Source organism: Tinamus guttatus, unplaced genomic scaffold, assembly GCF_059628265.1.
Source record: "Tinamus guttatus ecotype Peru unplaced genomic scaffold, ASM5962826v1 Tinamus_guttatus_pri_ptg000470l, whole genome shotgun sequence".
Classification (NCBI taxonomy): domain Eukaryota; kingdom Metazoa; phylum Chordata; class Aves; order Tinamiformes; family Tinamidae; genus Tinamus; species Tinamus guttatus.
The window spans coordinates 1,685,655-1,710,412 of NW_028289004.1; the positions used below are offsets into that span (position 1 = coordinate 1,685,655).

Sequence of the window (24,758 nt, forward strand, 5' to 3'; positions counted from 1 at the left end):
TACCCAAGCTACTTTCTACAATCTTTACAGTTTACATGCGTTTTCTCAGAATAAATAACAGAATCAACATTCTGGAGTGCCTAAAATAAATAAATTTAAAAATCCAACAACATGAATGCAAGCAAGAATAGGTGGATCTTTGGCCACCTCCTCTCTGAAAAGTCCTTCAGGTGCAGAATAGCTGAGCAGGCAACGCTCAAGGTGGGAATCAAACAAGCACCCTCCCTCCAAGCCCGTTAAAATCCATTCACTCCCAAAATCTTGCAGAGACAACAGGAACATTTTCAAGTGAGATTTTGATGTCCTGTTCCCATCACAAATACGTGCTACCTCCAGCTGTGTTGAGTGCAAGAAAAAAGACTTAAGGACCACATGCAAAGGACACTATCAAGACGGCAGAGAGCAAGGAAGAAAATCTCTCCACAGGTGTATCTCATGACAGCTGGTAGGCAGGAGAAACTGGCCTGCCTCCTCTCCTGAAGGGCTTTGGCCTGTTCAAGCTTGAAGGACAGGCTCTGGGGCCTTTCTCTCGGGTGGACTCTCCCAGCAGGGACGCTGGTGACGGGGAGCAGCTGAGGCCGTAACAGCCTTGCTGGTGCTGGGGGAGAACTCCTCAACAGCAGTGGCGCGTTCCCGGCCTGTCCTTGCCTCCACCTCGGGCTGAGGGGCCGCGCAGGACAGGGGTTTCCTCCCAGAAGGGCTTTTGGGTCTGAGCTGGCAGAGCCGTGGCTGCTCTTAGGGCTCGCGGCAGAGCACGGGGTGCTCCCCCTGCCCACACCTCCTGCCTCTCCTCCCTGCTGCTTCCTCCCCTGCACTTCTGGAGCAGCAGGTTTCAGACATGTCTGTTCTTGCCGCTTGCAACGCCCCCTGCAAAGGGGATCGATTTTGCTTAGCTGAAAAGGTTGCCACAGCTGGAAATATTGGGGAAAAAGTACTGTCCTATCAGTGATGTCACTGCCACAGGAGACAGACCTCCTCCCCTTTGCTATGAAAAATGACAAAAACAGAACCCAAATTTCAAGTGATCCACACGACAAAACATTTTAAAATGAATTTTCAGCTATAATGCAGAAGCCAGTATCAGTATGGTGCAGTCAAAAGAGGATTGGCAGAATGGCAGGATATAATTTTCTCTTGAGGTTCAAGTAAGTAAAACAACAAACACAGAAGAAAACTCAACAGACAGAAATATGTTATTCTGATCCCACATGGAAACGTTTTATCTCTTTTGATGTTTTGATTAAGATGTTCTCATGAAAAGGTGGGGGACAGGGAAAGGGGGAGAGTTAGTAACTGCAGATTTCTAGAGAGTTTTTGAACAGGAACTAGGAAAAAAAAATCAACATCATTTCTCAACATTTCTTTACTTTTCTCTCTCTCTCTCTCTTTTTTTTTTTTTTAAACCATCATTCTCTTTTCCAAAAATCATTAATTCTTTATTAGCTGCAGCAGCAGTGCTGGTGTTTCAGACAGAGCATCGTGCCGGGAGACACACACACATACTGCACTTAGAGACCTGCATCAGGAGTAACACATACTAGAGCCAAAAAGAACCTTAAGTGATCTCAGTAGAGTCAACAGAAAAGGAACACACACAGAGACACTTCTAAAGGTATATGATTAATTCTATTCTGCATTAGAATTTTAAACCAACCTAGATTCTTAGCTGCCATATTTCTGATTTTCTGTTGCTGAGGAAAGAATACATAAACATGATTTCAGTTTCTGTAGTCAGTGCAAACAAAGCATAAAAAAAATGCTGTCATTTTCTGGGAACAGTCATCCTTAAAAGCTAGCTTTTGGAAAGGTAGTGCTGTATGTCTGACTGTCCCAGATATGTTAGTGTAAGTAGGTGACTATCGTATGAGATCAGATAAAATTCAAGTAACAAAAAAGACTCTCAATACATTTTTGATGAACAAGTTGTAGTAGACCAATTATAGCAGTGTTGCAGTTCCCAAATTAAGACACAAATGCCTTCGAAAGAAAAGAAAAAAGGAAAAAAAGTGAAATGCATGTCATATGGAGTTGTTGTTATGCTATCTTATACAGCAGCTCTACAGGAGGCCTCCCAGTGGACCTTACCTCCTCCTCTTTAAGCTTTTGTCTCCGCTTTTCTTCAACAGCTGCTCTCTTCTGCTCCTCCCTCTGCCTCTGTTCCTCCAGCCTCCGCCATCGTTCCTCTATTTGTTTTTCATATTGAAGTTTTGCCCTTCTCTCCTTCTCCAGTATCTGCTGCTCCCTAGCAGCTTAGAGAAGGAAAAAAGGTGCCTTTCACTTCATGCAAATTTTCTCCTGCTTTAAAATTGTTTGATAGTATGACATGATAGAGTAAAATAGCCAATACAGATACACAAAGTTTTAGTGCCCTAAGCTCAAAAGCAGAGTGCATAGAAGTGCTGCAATGATTAGCCAGTCAATTGATCCACTAAGTAGTAGGGAAGACGCAAGGTGACAGCGTGCCCTCTTACCTCTTTAAAAAGAGCATGCAGTATAGTAAAGAACTCTTCTTTTGTGTATGTTTCAAATCCTTCTGCAGCTATAAGACCAAATTCTTTAAATATAACACGTCCCCAGTAGTTTTTAAAGTGAAGCCATCATATATGTTGAAGCAAAAGCCCTTGGAATCTCCTTAAAACTATCCTTCTCTTTATGGTGCTGTCTTCAAAATAAATGCTTGAGAGGCATTATGTTAAACTTCCCAGGAAGTTTTGAGAATACACTATTTTATTAATAACTTTGTGTTAAATTGTTATCCACTTCTGGCACTTTGCATGAACAAAATTAACTTTTATTATTGAGAATTTGTCCCAGTTGCTTAGTCTACCTGTAGTTTTAATCTTCTTCAGCGATATTAAATCTGTTAGTAGGGAAATTATAACTGCAGCTCTATAGACAGGACTGTTGCTTCAGGTTTACATAGGGAAATTAAGTAGCAGAGTAGTTAATGTGATAAACCATGAAGAAAAAACAGCTCTCATGCAAATGTGTTCCATTACAAGGCAGAAGAGGAGGAGTTTAATAAGCATGCTTTCATCCACACAAGCCTGTAATATCATATACCAACATACATACCACCAGTATGAAAGAATATTATCATCACAGTTGCCTACGAACTTGAAAGTCGAGGAAAGCCAGAATTAACACCGTTCATACAAAAGCTGGCCCCTTATTCTGCTCACCTCTTCGGTTTGGTTTACTACTGGAGCTGCTATTTTCATGCCCAGCAAATCCCTCCCACACACAACAAACTTCCTCAGATCACTCCCCTGCTCCAGCAGTCATTTCTACCCCCTTTCCTCAGCCCCAGGCTCTTTATCCACAGCTTTCAGTCATCCCTAGTCCCCATCTGTCCCCAACCCCCCCATTTCATGTCAGTGTCCCCCTAACATCAGGTCTTTCTCCAGCAGTTCAACTTCCCCTAGAAAGCTGTCTCCTTACAAGACCTAACTTCTTCCTCATGCCCAAACTCCTTCAGGGAAAACCAAAGCCTCAAAGCCATCCACTTGATAGAAATATGGTCAGTGATGGCTTCCCATTTTGCCTTACAAGAACTTGCTGTTTTTCTTTTTTCTTTTCTGCAGGTCAGGAGAACCCAAGCCTGGATTCATAAGAACGAGCAACCGCAGACTGGTCAGCAGATAAAGAGTCACCTCAGAGATGATGAAGGATCAGTGACCGGTCACTCACAGTTAATGACTACTGGCCAGTATGTCACACAGAGCCGCTGAAAACTGCATGCTGGAGCCAGTTAAACAAATAAATAACATCAGGTGTCCAGAGATTAGCATTTGGATTACCTTCTAAGTAGGTGAAACCTGGGACTGATTCTGGACTGCAAACCTTTCTGGATTCTGGAAGCAAACTATTCTGTCATCACGGACATGTTTTCAATACTCACTCCTTAATTTCATTTAAGGATGTGAAAACACTAATTAATGAGTTTTGGCTTTGATGAGAGGGTTATTCCCGGTCGCTGCAAAGCACCTGCTGGCTACATGGAGATCTGTCTTTTGGGGAACTCACTGGGCAGCTTCCAGAAGAGATCTGCCACAGCAGACGTCTGCTGAGGCCAAAGACCAGAGCTGCTCATTCTAGAAATGGGTTTAACCCTAAAGAAATAGGCTTCCAGAAAACACACAAAGGAGAGAAGAAATGCATTTAAAACCTCCTTTTCCTTATCTTCTCTGTGCCAAATCCCCTTGGCAAGCCAGTCCCAGATTTTCTAGCTTTCAGCTTTCCTCTCACCCGGTTTCTCTTCCACTTTTTAATCCAATTCCTTTTCAACCTACTCATTGTGTCACTTTCTCAGGGACCAGCAAAGAAGGAATAATCATGAGGACAGAAGAGCGAGGCTGCACTGAGCACACCTGCAGGAGATACAAGCTACTACTGCAGGGCATGTCAGGTTTGCTCAAGCTGGTGCATTCCCCACATAGACAGAACCGCAGGGAAATTTAGCTACTAAAAACTAAGTCCCCACTGAGCATTCTGGTGAATTTTCACAGAAACTACGAGGAAGCCTCTTTCTAACTAAGCCCATGTCACTAAAAACATCAAATTTCTGCTCTCAGGACTGATGTTTTGTCAAGTTATGGTCACAAGCTGTTTATTTGTTTTGAGAAAGGCTCTTTTTTTTTTCTCCTATGATTCTTTTCAGAGGTGTCCTTGCTATTTGAGTTAACGTTTTCTCAAAATAACCCTATATTCAGTTTGACAAAAATCATAAAACACTGGCAATTTCCTCTAATAGATATAGTCAGGTAATCTCAAGAAACAATGCTACCAGGCTTCTTGTTATTATAATAAGGAAATAGACTCTAACACTTCTTTTTTTTTTCTTTTATGTGCGTGTATGCATATATTAAAAAATATGCATGTATTAAAAAATACACATGTATACACACACATGTGCATAATGTAAATGAAATTGCACATTTTTCTCAACATTTCCCTGAAAGCAGCAGTTGTGGATTAAAAGCAAGAGACAGTACTTCGAAGACTCTGAAATCAATGCTTCCATCACTCAAGAAGTGAATTTATGTATTTTTTAATCTCTTACATAGAATCATAATGGTTGGAAAAGACCTTTGGGTCATCAAGTCCAACCGCAAACCCATCGGAAAAACACCTACTTTTATGGCTATTACCAGTTCCAAGATATCTTTTAATAGGGCTAAAACTTACTAGGCTAAAACTGAGAATGTTTCAGCAAATAATCCTACCATTTAAGTATTATTCAAGGCTCTTTCAGTATTTGCACAAACCAAAATCATAATGGTCAATATGCGGTACATAGGTCTATATTCAAAAGTATATCTGTCAATGAGGAAAATGAACTTCTAACTATAGTAAGCAGCTGAATGGAAACCACAGGAGCCCTTGGTCAGATTTATTTATCTGTATATGAGCCGATTTTAAAGAAGTAATTGTAAGCCAAAGAAGACTCACTGGCTCAGGAATAGCCTGAGCTACAGTATTTAAAATTCAGAACAGGAGAAATGTCATGTTAGTAACTTAAGCCCATTAACACATACACATAAAAAATACATACATCCCCAGCTATCTTACCAAGGTATTTCTCCCTTTCTTCTCTCCTCTCCTTTGCCAGTCGTTGTCTTTCATCAGTTTTTAGGAATCCATCAAAGGCTGAAGTCAGAGAGAAAGGAAAAAACTGTTAGCAAAAATAAAGAAGTACACAGCATTTAGCAACATAATAAAAATGATATTGCAGGTCAAGGGGCGTTACCAAGCTGGGATTTGTATACATCTTGACAGCAGTATCCTAGCTAACGCCGAGGCCCATAATGTAACTGACCCCCCTTTATTAAAAAAACGCCAGTGACTAGGTATCATCTTTTGTCATAACCTCATTTTCAAGTTTCTGGCTCGAATTCGGGCAGTTTAGGAGCACAGCCAAAGCAGCGCAGCCCCCGGCTGCCCACGGCTGGTTGCTGTGCGGGCGCAGCCGTCGTGCCCACGGCCGGCGCAGACACGCGACCTCCCCGCGGCAGCAGGCGGCAGTCGCTGCGGGGGAGGCTGCGGAGGCGCCTGCACGCTCTGCCCGGGACGACACCGGGTTCCCTTTCACAACACGCAGGTAAAAGCAGGCTTCTTGTTTGGCCTAAGGTCAGCTTTGTACCCGGATGCAGACGGTGCAGTTGTTGGCACAGCGTGACCCACTAAAAGGTGCAATTTAGTGAGGCAAACTGAGTGCACGAGGTGCCTCGCTTGCCAGCCCTGGCGCTCTGAAGGAGCAGGCGGCAGAGCTTAGCCAGGCTCCTGAACAAACCTTTGGAAATAACATGGCCTTCCTGGATGGGCTTCCGTCATCGTCTTGATAGACCCACTGGATGATGCCATCCTCGAGCAGCTCTACCCTTACAAAGCCATTTACAGAGGGCCCTGGTGCCCTCATTTTTCTCCTTGTCTTCAGGATCTCCTGGGGCCAAGCGGAGCTGCAGCGCACACAGGCAGCGTTTCACATCACATCCTTCGCAATCATTACTTGGGCTCCCTGCTGAGCTACTGTATAATTAAATTTCCTTCCATTTTGCTCTAAGACCTGAAGTTGCTATTTTTTTTTCTCCAGATAAGTAACTTTTCTAGTCCTGTTTAAGTTGTAACTGTTATTCGCTTGCTGAAAAGTCATAGTTCCAGGCTTCCGCTCTGAGGGCATCCTGTCTGCGGATTTTGCATAGTAAAGACCTTCCTGTAAAATGCACAGTCTTCAAGGTAGTTTAAAATACAGCCTTCCCAGTCCCTTGTGGCTGGTGCAATTCCAGGAGGTCTCAACAGAAGAAGTGCAATTTGAAGGATGAAAACCAGGATGGGAATAAGCAGGAGGGAGAGGGGGGAGGCTGTGGAACAGGGGCACAGTTCCTGCTCATGGACCACATTTACAACCCCCTCTGGTCACTCTCATCGCTCTCCTTTCAGCAAATATTTATGAAACCCCTTGGTAAAAATGTGTCCCTTCACGCCCATCATTAAAATTACAGCAAGCTGTTATCTCTACTTCAGTTCCATCATAAATGCATCTGGCAGAAGTGATCTAAAAGCTCCAGCCTTGTTCATGGCTGCTGTAGGTATCCAGGTTGATGCACAGTGACAGGGGCTGAAACTTCTGCACTTCTGTTTTTTTTGTTGTTTGTTTGTTTGTTTTTTTAAGGTTAGCTTGCTTGAATAGGGCAGAGGGTGTTATTTATTTGTTTTAGGTCAGAGTTTGGATGTCTCAACCCCACCCAGACAATATTAAGAGAACATGAAGGCTGAAGTGCCAGATATTTAGGAAATTAGGATAATTCGCAAGTAAAGCGGTTCGTGCCCCTTATCTCACCCCCTTTTGCAGATACATTAGCTGGCACATTTCTCCTTTTAGGCCTGCTGGCTGAGGTAGCGTATAAGACGAACCTGCTCAAGGGATGAATCAAGTTTGCAGCAAAGGAAATTGTGATTTACGTTTCTTGTTTCCATTCTTTCTGAAACAGGACAGCAGACAGAAAGGCCTGTAGTTTGAAGGCTGTCCTGGGAACCAGCACTCTATAGACTTGACTTTACCACACACAAAACCACAACAAAAGCATGGAGTAGCTGCTCGTTAAATGTGCAACACTCCAGCACAGGAAAAAAGTGTAGAGAAAACAGCATGCAGTCTAGTAAATACAGACTTCATACAGATACACAAATGCAGAAAGAGTAGGATCAAAACAGCACAGGCTTTAGCACCTGATTTTGTTTGGCATTCATTTGCCTGCCAAAACCCAGAAATTTGCTCGCTTTAATAAAGTCAATACAATTTGAATAACTGCTCCCTGGGTAACGGCTTGGTGTCTAGATTGATACGCTAATTCTGTCAAAAATGTTTAAACATCTACTACACATCTTTAGGTACTATATATGGTAAATGTGGTGGGCATAATGGTTACCTGCGGAAGGAAACAGACTGCAAACAAGAGGCTAATGAAAACTGTTTTTTTTTTTAATTGTAACTTTATAATTAAAATCATTTCATACTATTTCTAGTTCATAACATGAACTACCAGCAGAGGGCAGAATAAGGTTTGAATTTAAAATGAAACAAAAAACACAGGCCACACCAATAAAAACTTCTACTATGATGTTAAAAATGGCTTCAGATTAATATTCTGTGCACTCAGCTTTATCTTGACTCTCCATATTTATGACTAAGCCTCCAATTCGCAAGAGCAGAGGCGTGCGGCAGTGAAGGACACATATAAACACAGGCTGGTTGTGCCTCCTTTAACGCTTCAATGTTACCTTGACGTAAACATGTGTGAACTAAACACCGATATGTTGATCATGGTCTCAACGTGATTTGATGGGCAGCATAAGCCTCCTCAGCCTGAAGGAACGGTGTCTGATCCTGCTCCGCTCCATGCGCTGCTCGTGTAGACTTTCGAAGAAAAAAACTTGGCTATTGCTAGGCTAGGGACTGGAAAGAGGGTGGTCGTGTTTTGAGGAGACACGAGTGAGCTCTTCCCATTGACATCTGCATCCTGACCCCAGGTGCTGAAGCCAAGGGCTCTCCCGTGGGGCATGGTGAGAGTTGGTGTTTCAGGAGGGCCCGCCAGCCGTGAGCAGGCAAGGCCGACGCACCGAGCGCGCGGCGGGGATCCCTTCTCCCAAACACACCCGTCGGCGAAACCGAGGCTTTGATCCCTGCAATCTGCTTTCTCCCCACCAAAACTGTTCTTGAGATCCTAAAAGCGGTTCCCCATCTGCCACTGCTTCCCGCGGAGCACTAGCAAATAAAGGAATTTCACATTCTTCATGTTGTCAGTGACAACTGCACTCAGAGAGCGCAAGACCCCACGGGCTGGCTCTAGATGACTGCTCCTCTTTGCAAGAGGTCCCGTCGCTCCTCCACTCTCAGCACATCGCAGGAAGGCTACGAGGCACAGCCTGCTGGCAACCACACGTAAAGCTACACTTTTTTGATTTTCAAGAACTTAATGTTATTAGTTAATGCTAATGCAAGTGAAGTCATTAAGGGTAGATTCATCTGCCAAACCCAGCGACGTTTCAGACACCCTGGGCTAACTGCCTAGGACAAGGGCTGGCAGATACAGTGGGGAGCAGATACACACTACACATGCAATAGAAACAAATAACTTTTAATAAAAGATATATTAAAGTATACCCAGGTAGTTGGCTGATCACATTAAAAAAAAAAAAAATCTGTCTTACTGTATGGCGAGGGAAAACAACATACACAGCCATATCCAAAGCCCCATGGAGACGCCAGTATCCTGCAGACACAGCACCACAAGATCACTTGGAGAGCTGATAAAAATACATTAGTTGATCTTTTTTATTTATGAGGCACTAGATTAATAATTTAATTTACTGAAGAGGTCCCTATTAGGTAAGCCCCCAGCACGCACACGCATGCAGTGCAGCAGCAGCATGTCAATACCTGCTCTGTAGTGCTGTCTTACTCAGAGTCTCTCAGGCCACGCCAGTCCCCCTCCCCTACATGTAACACACATGAACACTTCTAGCTGTAACTGAAAAATACACCAGACCTCAGGCAAATTTTTATTTTCTTGCCCATTTGGCTTTACTAAAAGGGCATGTAAGCACCAAAACACTGCACAGAAAGGGACCTGAATAGCAGCAGTTCAGCTATAACTTTGGTCTTGTTTTAAAAAAAACTTCAGTTTCTTCAGAAGACCATTATCAATCATTTATTAATACAAGAATGAAATATTTAACTCTCTAAGCATTGCAGTTCCTTTAAAAACTGTATATCCCTACCTTGGTCGACAAAAGCTCTAATCTATCCTTTCGAAGAAGACAAAAAAATTGTCTTCAAAGAGAAAAGTCTGCATGTGAACATGTTATCATGAAGACAGCGGTTTCTTGAGTAAATATAGAAATTAAAACCAAACTTATGCTCTGAAACCTGCTTGGTACCACATCCTGGGCACACTTGAACACACCAACTCCATTCCACCGCTGATTTTTGCCCCCAGCGTGTGACCGTAGTTCGGGCAGTGTTTCTCACACATAAACCTTCAACAAAGAATGATTTGCAGCAATCTCGGGAGCGCTGTTCCTCGGGAAAGAGCGTCCGCCTGGTGCATGGGCACACGCACACGTGCTGAGGTGATGGATACGCGCGTCAGGCTTCATAGGCTGCTGAGCAAAGCCGGTGCAGAAACATTTACAGAGGCTGAATAGAGTGAGGACCATCTCTCCATCACCTAAATTATATTAGGCTCCCTTTCCTCTCCAATTACCAACACTTACTCTCCAGAGAGGCTCAATTCCCAACGGAAGGGCAAAGGAGACAAAAGGAAGGAGGTCCCCACGGATTATCGAGCACCTGCCATCCCGCAGTCCGTTACTAATAGCATCACCTCTCTGCCAGGAGACAAATGGGCTGGGAAGAGTATTGTATACAATTTTAATACAAATAACACGTTCACTCATGTAAACATTAAGTGCTGGGCCCTGGCTAGCACAGAGCTCTAAGGGTAGCTGCGAATGGCCGGGGTGGGAACTCGCAGCTGAGAGCCGAGCGCAGGTCTGCTCCACTCCTGCTCTCCCTGGAGTCTCCGGAATTGTATCTGCTTCTGCCAAAATCCTCAGTCAGAACTTGGCAGCAAGGTATTCCTCACAAAAAGTTAAAAGTTAACTGAAATAAACTTCCAAATTCAATAAAATTTGACAGGGGAAGAAATAAAATTAAATACGTGACAAATGCAACAATCTCCTGTTACTTCAAATCCTTTTGCTTCTTTCATTCACTCGGCGCACTTCTACTGAATTACCAATTGCGCCAGCAACAACTACTTAGGATTTATGTATTTACCACCTTACACAGAGCAGTTTGATTGACGCCAGCAGAATTACTCCTTAATCTACAAAAGAAAAAAAAGGCGTAAAACATGTTGCCAGGACCATGGTCCCTTTGCATATAACTTTTATGTCTGAAAAGAGGTCCTATCATTTATGCCCTGCACTATAATAAGCAACTTAAGGGGAAAAAAAAAGTGTTGGAAATGAAGTAGAGCATCAGTACGTTCTCCAAACATTCCTTGGGTACTTCACTATGTCTCATAACCTTAGCAAGAAAAATTCTCAATTTAACATAGTAAGCCTCAAAGTAATACTTGTTTTGTCCAAAATATCCAAAGGAATTTTTGTTTCTCCATCTCTGTGATTTCAATAGGCAACGAAAGAACTGCATTTTAAGAACATACATATCAATATAAAAGCAATTCAGCTTCTTTCTAATGACTTCTACTACTGTGATTTTTTTTAAACCAAGTATCTTTCATCATAACTTCCTCAAACAAACTAGAAATGATATTTGCATCCACCTCAGTTCTTTACAAAAAATGTGTTTCTGGATTTGAAATACACATTAAAATATCTGCACCAGCCCCTTTGACACCCGTTTATTATTAGATATAGGGGTAGCCACAGCCCGAGAGAAAACGGGTATCTCACTGAGAGATTCGAATGTTTCGAGCAACAGTAAATGAGATGGAAACAGTAACAGGAGGTGGGAGAAGTCTGCTAGCCTGCAATCCCCAACACACGCCCAAACCCTCTCCTGCTCAAGCTGCTTGCTCTCTTGGTGTGCACACTGAATCTCAATCTTACACTTCGGTTGTCTTGTAGCTTTTCGCTGCGTTCCTGAGCAATAGCTAAAACATCCAAAGAGCACAGAAGGGCTTCTCCAGACCTGGGAGATCCCAATGGTTTTAGTGGGGGCCTGCAAGTCCAGCACACGGTCTTGCACAGCCCCCCTGTGGGCATGGAGATGATCCGCAACCAGAAGTGCTCCATCCCTGCCACTTTCACTGTGTTTTACTTCTGCTGACAGTGATGAACAAGTACTCCAACACTCACAGCTGCTTCTGATGCTGTACTTTAAAACCAGGGGGTGCAGGAGCCAATGTTTTCCAAGATGGTTATTTGGAGAAGATAGATACCTTTCCCTCAGGCAAGCACTTGGAGGAGTCAGACTGCTGGGCAGAACGGGTGTCTTTGTCCTCAGAGGCCCCAGCGTGCTGACTCTGAAGGGCCCCCAGCCCTATGCCACACTTCCCCCTGCCTGTTGGCCCATCACCATCAGCAGGTCAAACCCTCGTGCAGCCCAACAGCTCGGCAGACGGATGCCTCGTTAAAAACTGTGCTCCACAGAAGTTGGGGTGATTTTCCCATAGTGGCAAGAGCCCAGATCAAGGTGCCCCGCTGAAGGTACTGCAGCATTCTGCTGAAGTTCAGGAGGTTGCTGCTGGAGTTCCTTGTATCTGAAAAGAAACTTCACAGGATGGGAACGGAGCAGCTGCAAATCTCCAATTTCAGGTAACTTGGAGGTCAAAGGACCCCCTTTCTTGGGAATCCCCAGGAAGCTGAGGAATCCCCATTCCCTGCGCTCCTGGGTGGCCTCTGCCTGCAGGGCTGGTGGGCAAAGGAGACTCCGCAGCCCCTGTAGGAAGCAACTGCCTGCACATGGGCCAGTGCGTAGGGAGAGGAGTTTGACTAGGCAGAATTTTGCAATTAACCTCTAGGTCAAGGTGCCAGTCCAAAAAAGTATAGCACAGTGAAATCCTAACCTGCTTCTAAACCAACTCAGACAGAGTGCTTTCCACTGGAGCCCAGAATGAAAATCATGCCATGTACTTGCCAACACTTTCTCAATAACTGTCACTGAAAGAGGGTGAGGCGGAAAAATATGAAAGGAAAACCACAGAAAAGGGGGATGAGATAATGTTTCTATCTCTGGGTAAGGAGTCTCACTGGGAAGTCAGGGCCGTGACGAATGAGTATGGCCGAGATTCACACAGTCTGACATTAAATAATATGCTGCACATGCATATATACATACATATATATGTATAGGGAGAGCTTTGTAAAATGTATTGTTTTTTTTAATTCAAGCTTAATTTAATAGAGACTGCAATAAATATAACTATCTGTGCTTTGGGATTTGCCCTAAATTGCTGAGTAAGGATATTTGGAGAAGAAAACGTATCTGACTTGGAATAATGTTTACAAAACGCAAGCCGTTTCCACCTTTCCCCCCTCAAAATATGCCTATATATTCTTTTCCTAGAAAATAAAGTTTCCTGTTTAATATTAGCTTCATTTTTCAGAACATCCTCTCCTCTATCATTAAGTCAGTGATAACTAAAATTCTGGAGAACACTTTACGTGGTTTTTTTCCCCCCCCCGTTTTTGCGGTGAGCAAAGTAAATATAGCCCGTTTCACAAAATAAGAACCCATCTACATCTTTTCATGTATATAATATTATTCTTAATAAAACACCCATCCATGATAAAGCTATATGACTTCCAGTTTGCTCTGTCCCTAGCTGAAATAATGTGTCATGCCAAATAAAAGATGGCTGGATTCCAGATAAAGAAAGTATGCTTTTTTTTCTGTGATTTGGCAAAAGCTTCAAGGGAGAAGTAAAGCTGATTAATCCGCAGTGGATATTATCAAGTGAACTTTATCCTCTGTGGACTTGTGATTAGGAGCAAGAGTTGAAATGCTGGACTTACTGTGCTTTACTTTTCCCACTGACTTCATTAAGGGAAAGCAAGAACATCCACGGATATACCAAAACCAAAGGGATCTATTCTCAAAATACACACAGCAAATTCTCATACAGAAGAAATACTTTCCAATTAAACACCCTTCCTCTTCCTGCATTGCATTTTAATAAGCATATTAGGCCACTGTACATTCCTCGCATTAGTAACTGTGCAGGTTTATGCTTCTGGCCAGTTGGTCAGAGTGCCTTCCAGCCAGCTCCGGTTTTCAGATGCCCAAGTCTTGGTGCCTAGCTATAATTCTAACATATGATTAGTGTCCGTCTCTGAATATTTACCTATTTAAATCCAGAAAAAAGTCACATTTTCCATTAATGCCTTATGCAGGCCAGGGATCTCCTCCATCTTGTCAAAGAACCTAATCTCTGCAGCTCTTCCATGCCTGACATGCCCGGCTCCTGTGAGCTCCTGGCTCCCACGAAACACTGAGCTTCAGTGAAGCGGCTGCAAGAAACTGTTGAGACTTGACCAAGTGCTGGCAACCCAACCGCCCCAGGCGAAGGGAACCAGCTCCGCATTCACACACATCCCCATGCACGCACTGATTGCATCTTAGTATCGATCACTGGTTTTCTTGATCCGATTAATATCAGTCACTCTGCACAGAAAAAATATCTTTTCGTAAAATAATAATTTTTAAAAGCACTCCAAAAGCAAGAGACTCACTTGACTCTGGCCCTTCAACTAGATTAAACAGTCAGAATTACTTAGGCCATCTAGATGCCTAGGAAATCAATCCCAAAGCAGAGACTGTCTTAACACTGACACAGGCCACCTAATTAATAGAGGGAGCTGCAGCAGCTGTCACACGAGTCCAAGACTGTGAGGGGACAAAAGGATAGCTGCGGCTGTGAGAGATGCTCAGGCTTATACATCCTGCCTAAATCTTGCTCCACTCGGAGGGAAAGACAACGTTTCCCTTTGTGGAAACGGACAGAAGGCATTAGGTCTGTGAGGTCAGTATCTGGAAGAGACTGTTTTAAAAGGATGAGCGATATTATCCAGCTAAGCTCATACACTAACACCAACAAGGCTCATCGCTGGTGCATCCCTTGAAAAGGTTATGTTCTTAAAAAGCATTTCGCTTTTCTGCATTTGAAGTGTCTACTTCTGTGCCACTGCAAAATAATCTGTGTTCATCAGAGGATTATTCAATAAGTTTTCCTGGTGAAAACCTACTCATTTACACAAATAAGGATACTAGACGCATTAAAAATACAGACCTCCTAACCTGCAAAATAAAAGCTAATTTATCAAAGCAAAACATTTCTACACATGAGATGGGAGCGGATTGTGCTTCCACTGCTTCCACTGATTTTTCTCAAGTCTTAAAAAGTGGAAGTTTTATTGGAGGGCAAAGATTTGGAGTAATTACACATATTTACAAAAACTGCTAAGATAAAGCATAAATGAAAACCAGATTTAAATCTAATCTATGCGGATTAGAGTCTAATCTATGTAGATTAGACTACATACAAAGATGAACACGTCCACTTAATTCAGGATTCAGTTTATTCGTGGCATGCTTGTGCCAATCGAGGAAAAAAAAAAAAAAGGCCAATTAAAACCTAGCGGGTCACTAAGCTTATTTGATAAGCAGTCCTAGCGCAGAATCCACGTCCCGCGCTCGGTATCTTCTAACCCTCACGGGCACCAGAGAAAGGCCGTGATGTGCCGCAAAGCAAAGGCCCTCGCGAGGAGCAGAGCGCCGGAGCTCGCGCAGGCCACATCTCCCGGCCTCTCCCTTGCCATTCAGATAGGCACCTACACACACACAAATACACAGAGGCATATGCACATGCACACCCATTCTCTAGGCACAGCCGGACGCTTTGACTATTCTCCAGCTTAGTTTCAAGGACCAGAAGCACCGCCTCCAAACACTACTTTTTAGAAAATCCAGATATTTCTTGGAGTATTTTTGTCAACCCTTCAACTGTGGCTACAAAGCTATCTTGATTTAAACCAGCCCAACAATGACATGTACGCACTGCTAGAGTTAGTGATTCGACATCAATGCCCAGAAACTTTTAGAACACTACACAAGACCAAAGCATTTAAAATGAATTACTGCTAACAAACAAATTATATATATGTTTTGTATTTGTTCAGAATTACAGCTATCTTTATTAAAATACTTGTATGGTTGACCATCACAGTATAAGAAAACCTGTTTTGTACCTAGGCAAAACACATTTGTCATATTAGTCCTTATGCCTCTGCATACTGCTGTAGGCACCCAAGCTGAACACTCTTTCAGCTCTTGCATCTGAATTTGTAGCACTTTCTGTGCAACCACTTTCCATCCTCATCCATATGCAAGTACTGGGGTGGAAATCTAGCCAAAAGATATTTCATTGGTAACTTAAATTCTTCAGATGCATGATCTGGAAAAATTTCTATGAGGCATTAAAAAGCCTGCTATCCTATGGAGCTGTGCCTATACACTAGGCTCTCTGGTGTCTATTACGATACAAGTTCCTATTGCAGTTTTCTTGGCAGCTGGGACATTTGCAACCACCTTCCTCCTGACAGCAATGGATTTAAAGCATATAATATGGGGCGAGCACCTACTGCATTCTGTGGCATCACCTGTTTTTACCATCTTTGTAGGAGCAGAACTCCCTTTAGGTCCTGTTGCTTCTGTTAACTTCAGCCGATGCTAGTGGATGGCTTCAAGAATTACTGAGGGGAGGGAAGCAGGATGGACAGGCAGTTAAGTGCAGTTCTCTCTGTGCCTCATCTCCTGTTGAAACTAATACAGGATCCACGGACTTGCAGAGAGGCACTTAAAACCAGAAAAAAGCCCTGAGCAATAAAGCACTTTCAGTGAAGGGACACATCATCATCAAGGATCTTCCCTCTCACGGACCCTGTTAGTCACAACAGAACGGCCATGAAAAAAAAGAAAATGACGAAAACTTAAGAAAAATCTATGTAAAATTATGGAAGTTGCTAAGAAAAAAAAAATCAACAGATTCAGAAATATGTCTGCTCATTTTTATAACGTAACATTTTGGAGAAAATTGAATCTCTTCTGCACATTATTTTCAGAGTGACTTGCATGGAACCAAGACAACAAAAATGTCGGAGATGAGCCAAGAAGAGTTAAATGTGTAGTTTAAATGTTGCAGGAAATCTAGCCATTTGAGATTACTTTATACTGATTTTCACAGCAGCTAATTAGCTGTCTGACACATTTGAACTGACAGGCTTTAAAGCAGACAGGTACAACATACAAACCCAGCACTTCAGAGGAAGTTTAATCCAATGCCATGACATTAAACTCCAGAGATAAACCAGCCAACAATAATGAAAGGACCATTTTCAGTGGTCATTTCTTTTTTGTTATTTCTAACGAGCAGAATGGTAAATGTCAGTGCTTGCAGTTTCTCAAAACATCAGCAGGTCAGCTAAAAACTGGCTAAGAGATGGGCCAAATGATCTGCACATCACAGAAGCAGCTCTGACAGGAAAGAAGGACATACCTGCACCCATGAACAGCACCACAAATGTACTGAACCTGAGGGCGATTGGCAAATTCACACTCAGTCTCCTAAGACACTACACTAAATGGTGTAGTGTCTTCTTGGTGTACAGATTTATATCATAAGTCTAGTAACATGTGGTGTCTGTGTGTGTTAGGATGCATAAACAGAGCTCTTCATAAATAGAATAAACACAAGGTGAATGTGAGAAATTAAAGATTTGTGTGTGATACTTTGTAAACAAATGCTACTTCTAATTGATTTTGAAAAAATCTAGAATGATGACTTATCCATTAAGAGATGTAGCTATACTACAAAGCAATTATATGTTTTTGAAGATGAAAACTAATGAGCTGAAATTCTTCTAAGGTATGCCCAGAGCATGATTTGTAAGTCTATGATGAGCCTAGCCTGTATATGGTTGAAATGGCAATTCCTATTTAAAATTTATTTTGTTTTTTTAATCTTCCTTGTTCCTCCTTCTCCCACTTTCTGGTGTATACAACTGTGGTTTTAGTAAAACAATTTCTTGGCAGGAAATTTAATCTGACTGATTCTGCAAATCAAACAAATGCAGCTTTATTTGGCTGCTATATATCATTCACAGTGTGAGCGTTTAAAATCAAAAGCTTTAACTTAGAATTTGTTTATGACTGGAAAAAGAAAGGCAAAATAATCCTTAAATATTAAAGCAACTGTTTGCTCCCCCTTTAATCTCAATCTACTCCAAAAGATAAATTTCAAGCTGTGTTCTTTCCTGTTAGATTCTTTTTCTTTACACGTTTCAGTCGGGTTTTTTCTTCTTTTAAACCCAAGTGAAGAGTTTTGTGTATCAAAGACTGTTACAAACACCCTTTGTAACATACATATGCATATATATATATTTTAAAAGGATAACCCTAAAGCATAAAGCACATTTAGTTTGAAATTCTTATATTTCCGTCCTGATAAGCTGCATGTGCTAGTGAGGTGAGCCTTGCTGGGCCACTTGCTTTCTCATGATTTTTTTTTGCAAAACAACTACTGGCGCACAAGCAACCCGCAGCCCCCAAAGGACTCATGTGCTACCTGCACGCAGGGCTGGTCCCTATGAGCAGAACGGGAGGGAAAGGGTTCCCTTCCACTACTCACACCCTATAAAATCAACTGCCAACTTCTTCTGTATAACTAAGGAGAGGTGATCAAATAAGATACAATGGAAAAGAAAAATTTGATACCTACAGAGCAATGTTTCCTTCTAATCTTTCTTCTTCCTAAACCTTAGGGCACAGTGGTCGCAAACCCTTCTCCAGACCGAAGGCAAGAAGTTAAACTAGAGACACAATTTTGAGAGATGAAACCGAAGACAGTGACCTGCACGGTGCAGCTGAGACAACAAGAGGAGCAGGGAAATAAAACCGTCACAGCTCGCAACTGCGATGCCATAGCTAATGCAAAAGTTATCTTCAGCAGGTGTTCAGCTGGTCTTCTGGAATGAGAAATTAATGTGCAGCTCCCTAAGAAGTCTTGCTTATAGCAGCCATGGAAGCTTTCTATGTTGAAAAGCAGTTCTCAAAAATGTTTTTGATAACTACTTAAGTGGAACTCACGATCACTGCATAAAGATGACTCCCCTAAACAGTATCTGAAGAGATCACATCTTTTTTCCTCTTTCGGAAAAGTCAAAATATGTGTATATAGGTCACTCATAATTTCACTCTTTAAATGACTGACAAATATGTCCAGCAGCTAATGATGGAAGGAACTGAGCTTCCTTCCTCTCACTGGAAGAGGCTGCAAGGGTTTTTCCAGGCTGTCTCCGTCTGCTAACGCTGTGAAAACATTAGCAGGTTTATTATCGCGCTCTACACTAAGCTAACTTCTACAGCAAGAATAATGAGTAGAGTTCTGTAAATATTCTCTTTTCAGGCAGAAACACGTATACTTTAAACAGAGACTACATTGCTATCTCAAGATTACTTTTCTTGCTGCCAAAGACCTCAACTGGAAAAATGGTCTATTATGTGAACGACCAAAAAAGACTGGCTTACCCTTGCATTTTGTTTATTGCTTTGCCTATGTTAGAATGACTTACAGGATTAAAAGTAAATAGTAAGATTTGGAAAAAAATATATATATATACATATATATGTAAGTATGGGAGAAAGGGAGAGTTAACGAAGTGCCTCTTGCACAGGCAGAGTGATAAATAGACTGGAGCACTGTATGGACATTTATCTTTTAACACACCTCTTGTGTTGATTTTCTCATTAGAGATTGCCAGGCAGGCAGGCTTATTCGTAACTTATCTATATTTAACACCATTCCCAAGCCATGATGCTCACTGATTCACAAGTGTATCTGAAAGATCAAGAGGAAAAAGCACTGCTGTAGACTCTCCACGCAAGGCAGGCCATGGGTGAGCACCCCAGAGCCCCCCAAACCTCCCCAGAGCTTCCACCACAGAACCGGGATGTGCCCGCATGAGCAGTGCTGAGCTCTTAACAAGCATGTTAAGAATTTGGTGGCTTCAGGGAGAGCACTCAAGCTGAGCTTCACTGGTGGTAATGTTACCCAGTGCTCGTTTTTAGGCTTTACGTAGCAAAGCAAACAGGCTGCATTCATCCACATCTGAGAGGCGCGAGCGTACGAACCCTCGAGGCTGCCAAGATGACACCTCCTCTGTCCCTACCTGAGGGGAATTCTGTTGCAGAGAGCGCTAGTATCTTTCCCTCTGTTCCTTCTCCTGGTTTCATGCAGTTCTTTTTAATAAAGACAAAACAACAAAGAGGAAAAGGAAGAGAGTCCCTCTTCCTTTCTGAACTAATTCCCTTCCACACAAAACGCTGCCCTGCCTGTGCACATGTGCCCCTTTCTCTGGCGTGCCCCGCTGCCGGGGACGTAGCGCCCCACGGCCCCGCTGCGGCGCGGAGGGAGAGGTGCGGACCAGAGGCCAACGCCACGTGCCTCCCCAGGCCACCGGAGCTGCAGCTGGGTCCGGGAATAGTTGAAGCATCAGAGAGCAGCTTAATCAAGTGAATCAAAATAATCCGAGGCAATTGCGTGAATAATGAAAAATCTGAGCCTGGAGGATTTTGTCAAGGCTGCAGCGCAATCGAAAAACCACTGGGCTCTGTTTTTTTCCACCATGACTAAGGCAGGATGGGTAACGATATTTAGAAGTAGAATTAATAACTCCTCCGCAAGACCAAGTGACAGGGTCTGGAAAGAGGGGGAACGGGGCCATGAGAAGGACAAGTGAATTCAACTTGAAACATTCCCTGCATCCTTTTCCTTACCCCTCCAATGTACATCAGCATTGAGAGTCATCTGGGTAAAGAAACAAACAGAATTTAAGTAAAAATACCCTCACACTTCGGAAACTTGAAAGCCATGTCAGTGCAAATACGCCATTAAGCCAAGTCTGAATGTTAGCTTTCAAAAAATACTTGGATTAGTTCTTAAACATGCACAGAACAGAAGGGAAGGATTATCTGAATAAATATTTGTGTTATGCGAATATCCTTGAAAGTGACCTGAGCCAAATGACAATAATGTCAGGACATTTTTATCTAAAAGGATTCAAGGATTCTAGTGCACAAGTAAGTCCTTCCACACTAACACGCTTGGTACACGCAGATGATGTGCGGGGCACCATTTTTGTGGTGGCTAAAGTTAACTGTTCAGAAAACTCGCTTTTGCTTGTCCATTATCCAGGAGAGGGGGAAAGTTGATTATTAGAGATTTATTTCAATTATCCTTAACAGTTAGCTACTGACAGAAAAATAACTCTCAGCTTGTTTTTATTCACATTGCAGCTATTCCAATATATGTTTTTCTCTGAAGTAGCCAGTGTATTTCTGTTAGAAGAAAAGTAGATAAATTGCTATTCGTAGTTACTGGCCTAACATTGTGAAAACACAAAGTGTATATATATAATACACGGCACCCTTCACAAGCAGTTACAAACCAGAGAGCTTAGAACAAAGAAAAACTGAAAGACTGAACTTGCTCTCTGAGCTCTCGGCTGAAGCTGTTCTGGCCTGACGGGCTCAGAATCCCCCTCTTTAAGGAACATTTTTGTCCTTTCTCACCCCCACTCTCATTCATCTACAGAGAATTTAGCATAGTAAAGATGCTACTCCTGAGCCCTCAGAGCAAGCTCTCTGCTTTGAAACTTTACAGGCTTGTTTCCCACATTGGCAATAATGACATCTGGCTGCGCTACCCTATTTCTGTGCAATGCATCACTTTCCAAAAGGAGTCTCTGGGTACCACAGCCGCTTCAACACAATGCTCAGACGTCGAGGGTGAAGGGCTCAGCCGAGCACAAAAGCTTTGTATAGAGGGAGAAAACCTTCAGCTGGAGAAAATTAAAAAAAAAAAAAAAAAAAAGGAAAAAAGAAAGAAAGAGGAAGGCGGAAGGCGAATGGCTTAGTTCCCTAGCAGGCAGGCCGCGGGCGCTGCAGCCTATTCTTGTCAGCTGGGGAATTCAGCAAAGAGAGCAATTTAGGCAGCCTGCTACCGGCTCAGGGAGCAAAGGGAGCTGGGAGACTTGGGCGAGCCGCACGTCAGGCGCCGATTAAAGCCCCACTTTATCGCGCCACCTCTCAGAAAGCGATAGGAAGCAACACAGTCAGGTCTGCTCCCTCTTTATAAACAAGACAAGACCAAAACAAAGCCCTCAAAATAAGAACAGGAGAATCCATACAGTCATTAGTCCTGCAGCCGTTATTTATTTCACCAGAAAGGGCAGCGTGCCCCCTGAGCATCTCTACTAGAAACAGATGCCACTTTCACTTGGTGAATAATGTGATTGTCTTAACACTACCACTTTGGGGTGAGCTTGTACACAATTCATTAGCAAAGGAAAAAAAATCTCTCTTTGCTGTGTTCTCATAGCACCAAGTAGCCAATTTATGCACTGCTTCAGTTGCGCTGCAGGCAGTATTAAACTCTGTAATAGTATTAAACTATTAGGTAATTCTAGCAGAAAAGACTATTTGGATGCTGCTGCCTCTGCATCTCCGAATTCAGGGACAAAAAAAATGATTGCCCAGCGTACTCAGAGCACTGCTTCCCTATCACAACCAGGCAATCACAACCAGGCGCGTTTAAGTATCGGTAAACACGGCTATGCATCTGGCTGGAATGATCTTCCGGTGAGAAGTAATTGCACTGCTGCCATTTCACAAGGATTCGAGCAGGAGGAGAGGAACGGGGCCAGCTTACAGCAGCTGAGCAAGACGGTATTTATGAGAACTGCCTTCTGGTGCTGTGGAATCTAATCTGCATGTTAAAAAAAATACTTCGCAAATGGAAGGATCTTCATAATTTTACCTATACACCTCAGTCAGGGTATTTGGGATAGTATGGACTGCACTCATCTGCTTCATGAGGTAGGATATTGATTTGAGCAACAGGACCTTGCCTTATTGTTCATAATTATTAAAAACTATTGAAAGGTTGATGAAACAACACAATTAAAAAAAACACCACTACAAAGTCTCTTCCAATTCTTCCATTATTCATTACATCAGAAATAGGCAGCTCGACATAAGGCATTCAAGCTGTTGCAGAATTTATTTATTTGTAAATGTCAAATCAAGCTCCCTGTCAGTATAACAGCTTTTCCTGGGGAGTCAATTTATTTAAAAATAAATCAAGACATGACCATACCAAGACAAGATTAGGGGACTTCATATGCAGTTGCAATACGAAGTATCACAGATATTCTACAGCAAAAAGACCTCTTAGCCATCACATTCGAATTAGTGGGCCCTATCAGGAGCGGGCGAGACTACATATTGCATCGCCAGGTGTCCTGACCCTGGACGCAGGCAGGACCGCTTGCTTTACGCGACGCGGCACTAGGACCCCCGCGCGAGGCGCTCGGAGCAACGCGCCCACGCGAGGCGGCGTTCTGGCACGCGCACGTGCGCTGCAAGTCTGCTCAGCGCTACAGAAAAAGAACCGAACGAGACACGACAGTCTCAGAATCCATGAATCTAAATAGCTTGGATTTCGTTTAGTTTGATTGGGTGCTAAGGTGATGCATGTTCTATAAATAACTGGTGTAGATTACTCACCCAGCAGGTCTGTCACAGACAGGCAAAGTATTTGGAAATACGACTTTTAGAAATTGCTTTTTAAGGCTGTATCAAGAAATTTTTCATTCTACTCAATAGGCCAAAACAGCTTCAAGCAAAAAATACTTGACTCCAGGAAAAGTGGTGCTAAACTGGTGCGTGCATGTATGTTCGCCCAAGCCCAAACCTCAGAGCAGGCCTCACCACACAGCCCGGACTCACGAAGCTCAGGCTTTTCTGAGATTTCCGAAATTTGCCTGGCATGGCACTCGCCTTTCCCAGTGAACGAGGCTTGGCATGGGCTTGTACAAGGCAGAGAGGGCTTCAAACGTCAAAAGCTGTTGGGGCATTTCGGCTTTAGCCATCCAAACAGGCACTTGCAAAAAATGGCATCAGTCAGAGCAAAATCAATGGCTTGGAGGGCTCTACAAACGCGGGAGGAAGGGCATCTATTTGCTGCAACTGAGATCCGTTTTATTTTACCCGTTTGTCTTATTCACAGAGGTAGCACTACCGATGCACAAGAACCCAGGGGAGTGTGATGCAGCATCCACATCCTCCTCTGTCCTCTGCACACACAAAACCCCACATAAAATGAGCTAAATATTTTGGCATAGGGAACCTACAGAAGAAAGAGCATTGCTCTGACAGTCTCCAGAGGCAAAAAAAGCTTTTAGAAAGGAAAACAGAAGTGAACAGGCTGTGTGGGAAAACTAAGTTAAGCCATTACGAAGGCTTAACTGCACACTCTTAAAAATTTTCGTTTTTATTCGTGGCAATCTCTCAAGCTGTAGTCCAGCATACTTTTCAAAGCAAGACAATCTCTCATATTAATACAGTGGAAAGTCCCTTAATAGGTACATCTCAGAGCCCTAAAGGAAATCAGAGTGCTGTGCTGCTTCTTAAGGGTGAAGACCTGAGTCCTCTGATGTTGTTGCACTCTTGTGTGCAACAACAGCAATTCTACAGAAGGGTGAACGGGGAAAAAAAGCAGGTCCACCCAACAGACATTTAAGGGTGGGATTTCAGAAATCAGTTCATCAATGACGGTTCAAAATTACAGAAGAGCAAACAGATTCACAGAACAGCGTGTTCCTGGTTTGAACTTAAGACCAGTAGAGCCAAGCATGGAAATTACATGCATATACTGCTTCTCTTTGCAGAGCAAAGCACTCGGTTCTGGACTGCCAGGACATACAACAACCGCATGCGAGATGAAGCTGTGGGTATTTTGAACAAGACAGGAGCCAAGCAGACACAATAATGTGATTGCATGCCTGAAAGCACTAACTTACAAACCTACAGACAAAGGTAGCAAGAGCACCTAAGGTCACATATGCCAACTCAGCTGCAGCAAACAGATGTGAGAAAAATCTGGAATGGAAAATGGTAATACTTGGTGGTGTTAAATTCGCAATACTTTAGTTCCACTTGCCTTAGAACTTGGTAACTGGCTTGATGATCGAATCTCATTGGCATTGCCGCTTGCATTGCTTCATTTATGAAGCCAACACTGCAACAACAAGCAGCCTTCTGAGGTGAAGATGGGTGTCAAAAACTCACGTTTCTCTGGGAGCAGACTTTTGTTGTGCTTATACTGCTGCAC

At 42.9% G+C, this 24,758-nt stretch overlaps 1 protein-coding gene across 1 annotated transcript in view; it reads right to left on the reverse strand.

Moving 5' to 3' along the window:
* Positions 1-24,758, reverse strand: part of MAP7D2 (MAP7 domain containing 2) — a 67,025-nt gene that overhangs the window by 24,297 nt on the left and 17,970 nt on the right. The window contains exons 2-3 of the mRNA XM_088532745.1: positions 5,572-5,649; positions 2,086-2,249 (exon numbers count right to left, since the gene is read on the reverse strand). Of these exons, the coding sequence (XP_088388871.1) occupies positions 2,086-2,249; positions 5,572-5,649 (242 nt within the window). The remainder of the gene's footprint in view (positions 1-2,085; positions 2,250-5,571; positions 5,650-24,758) is intronic.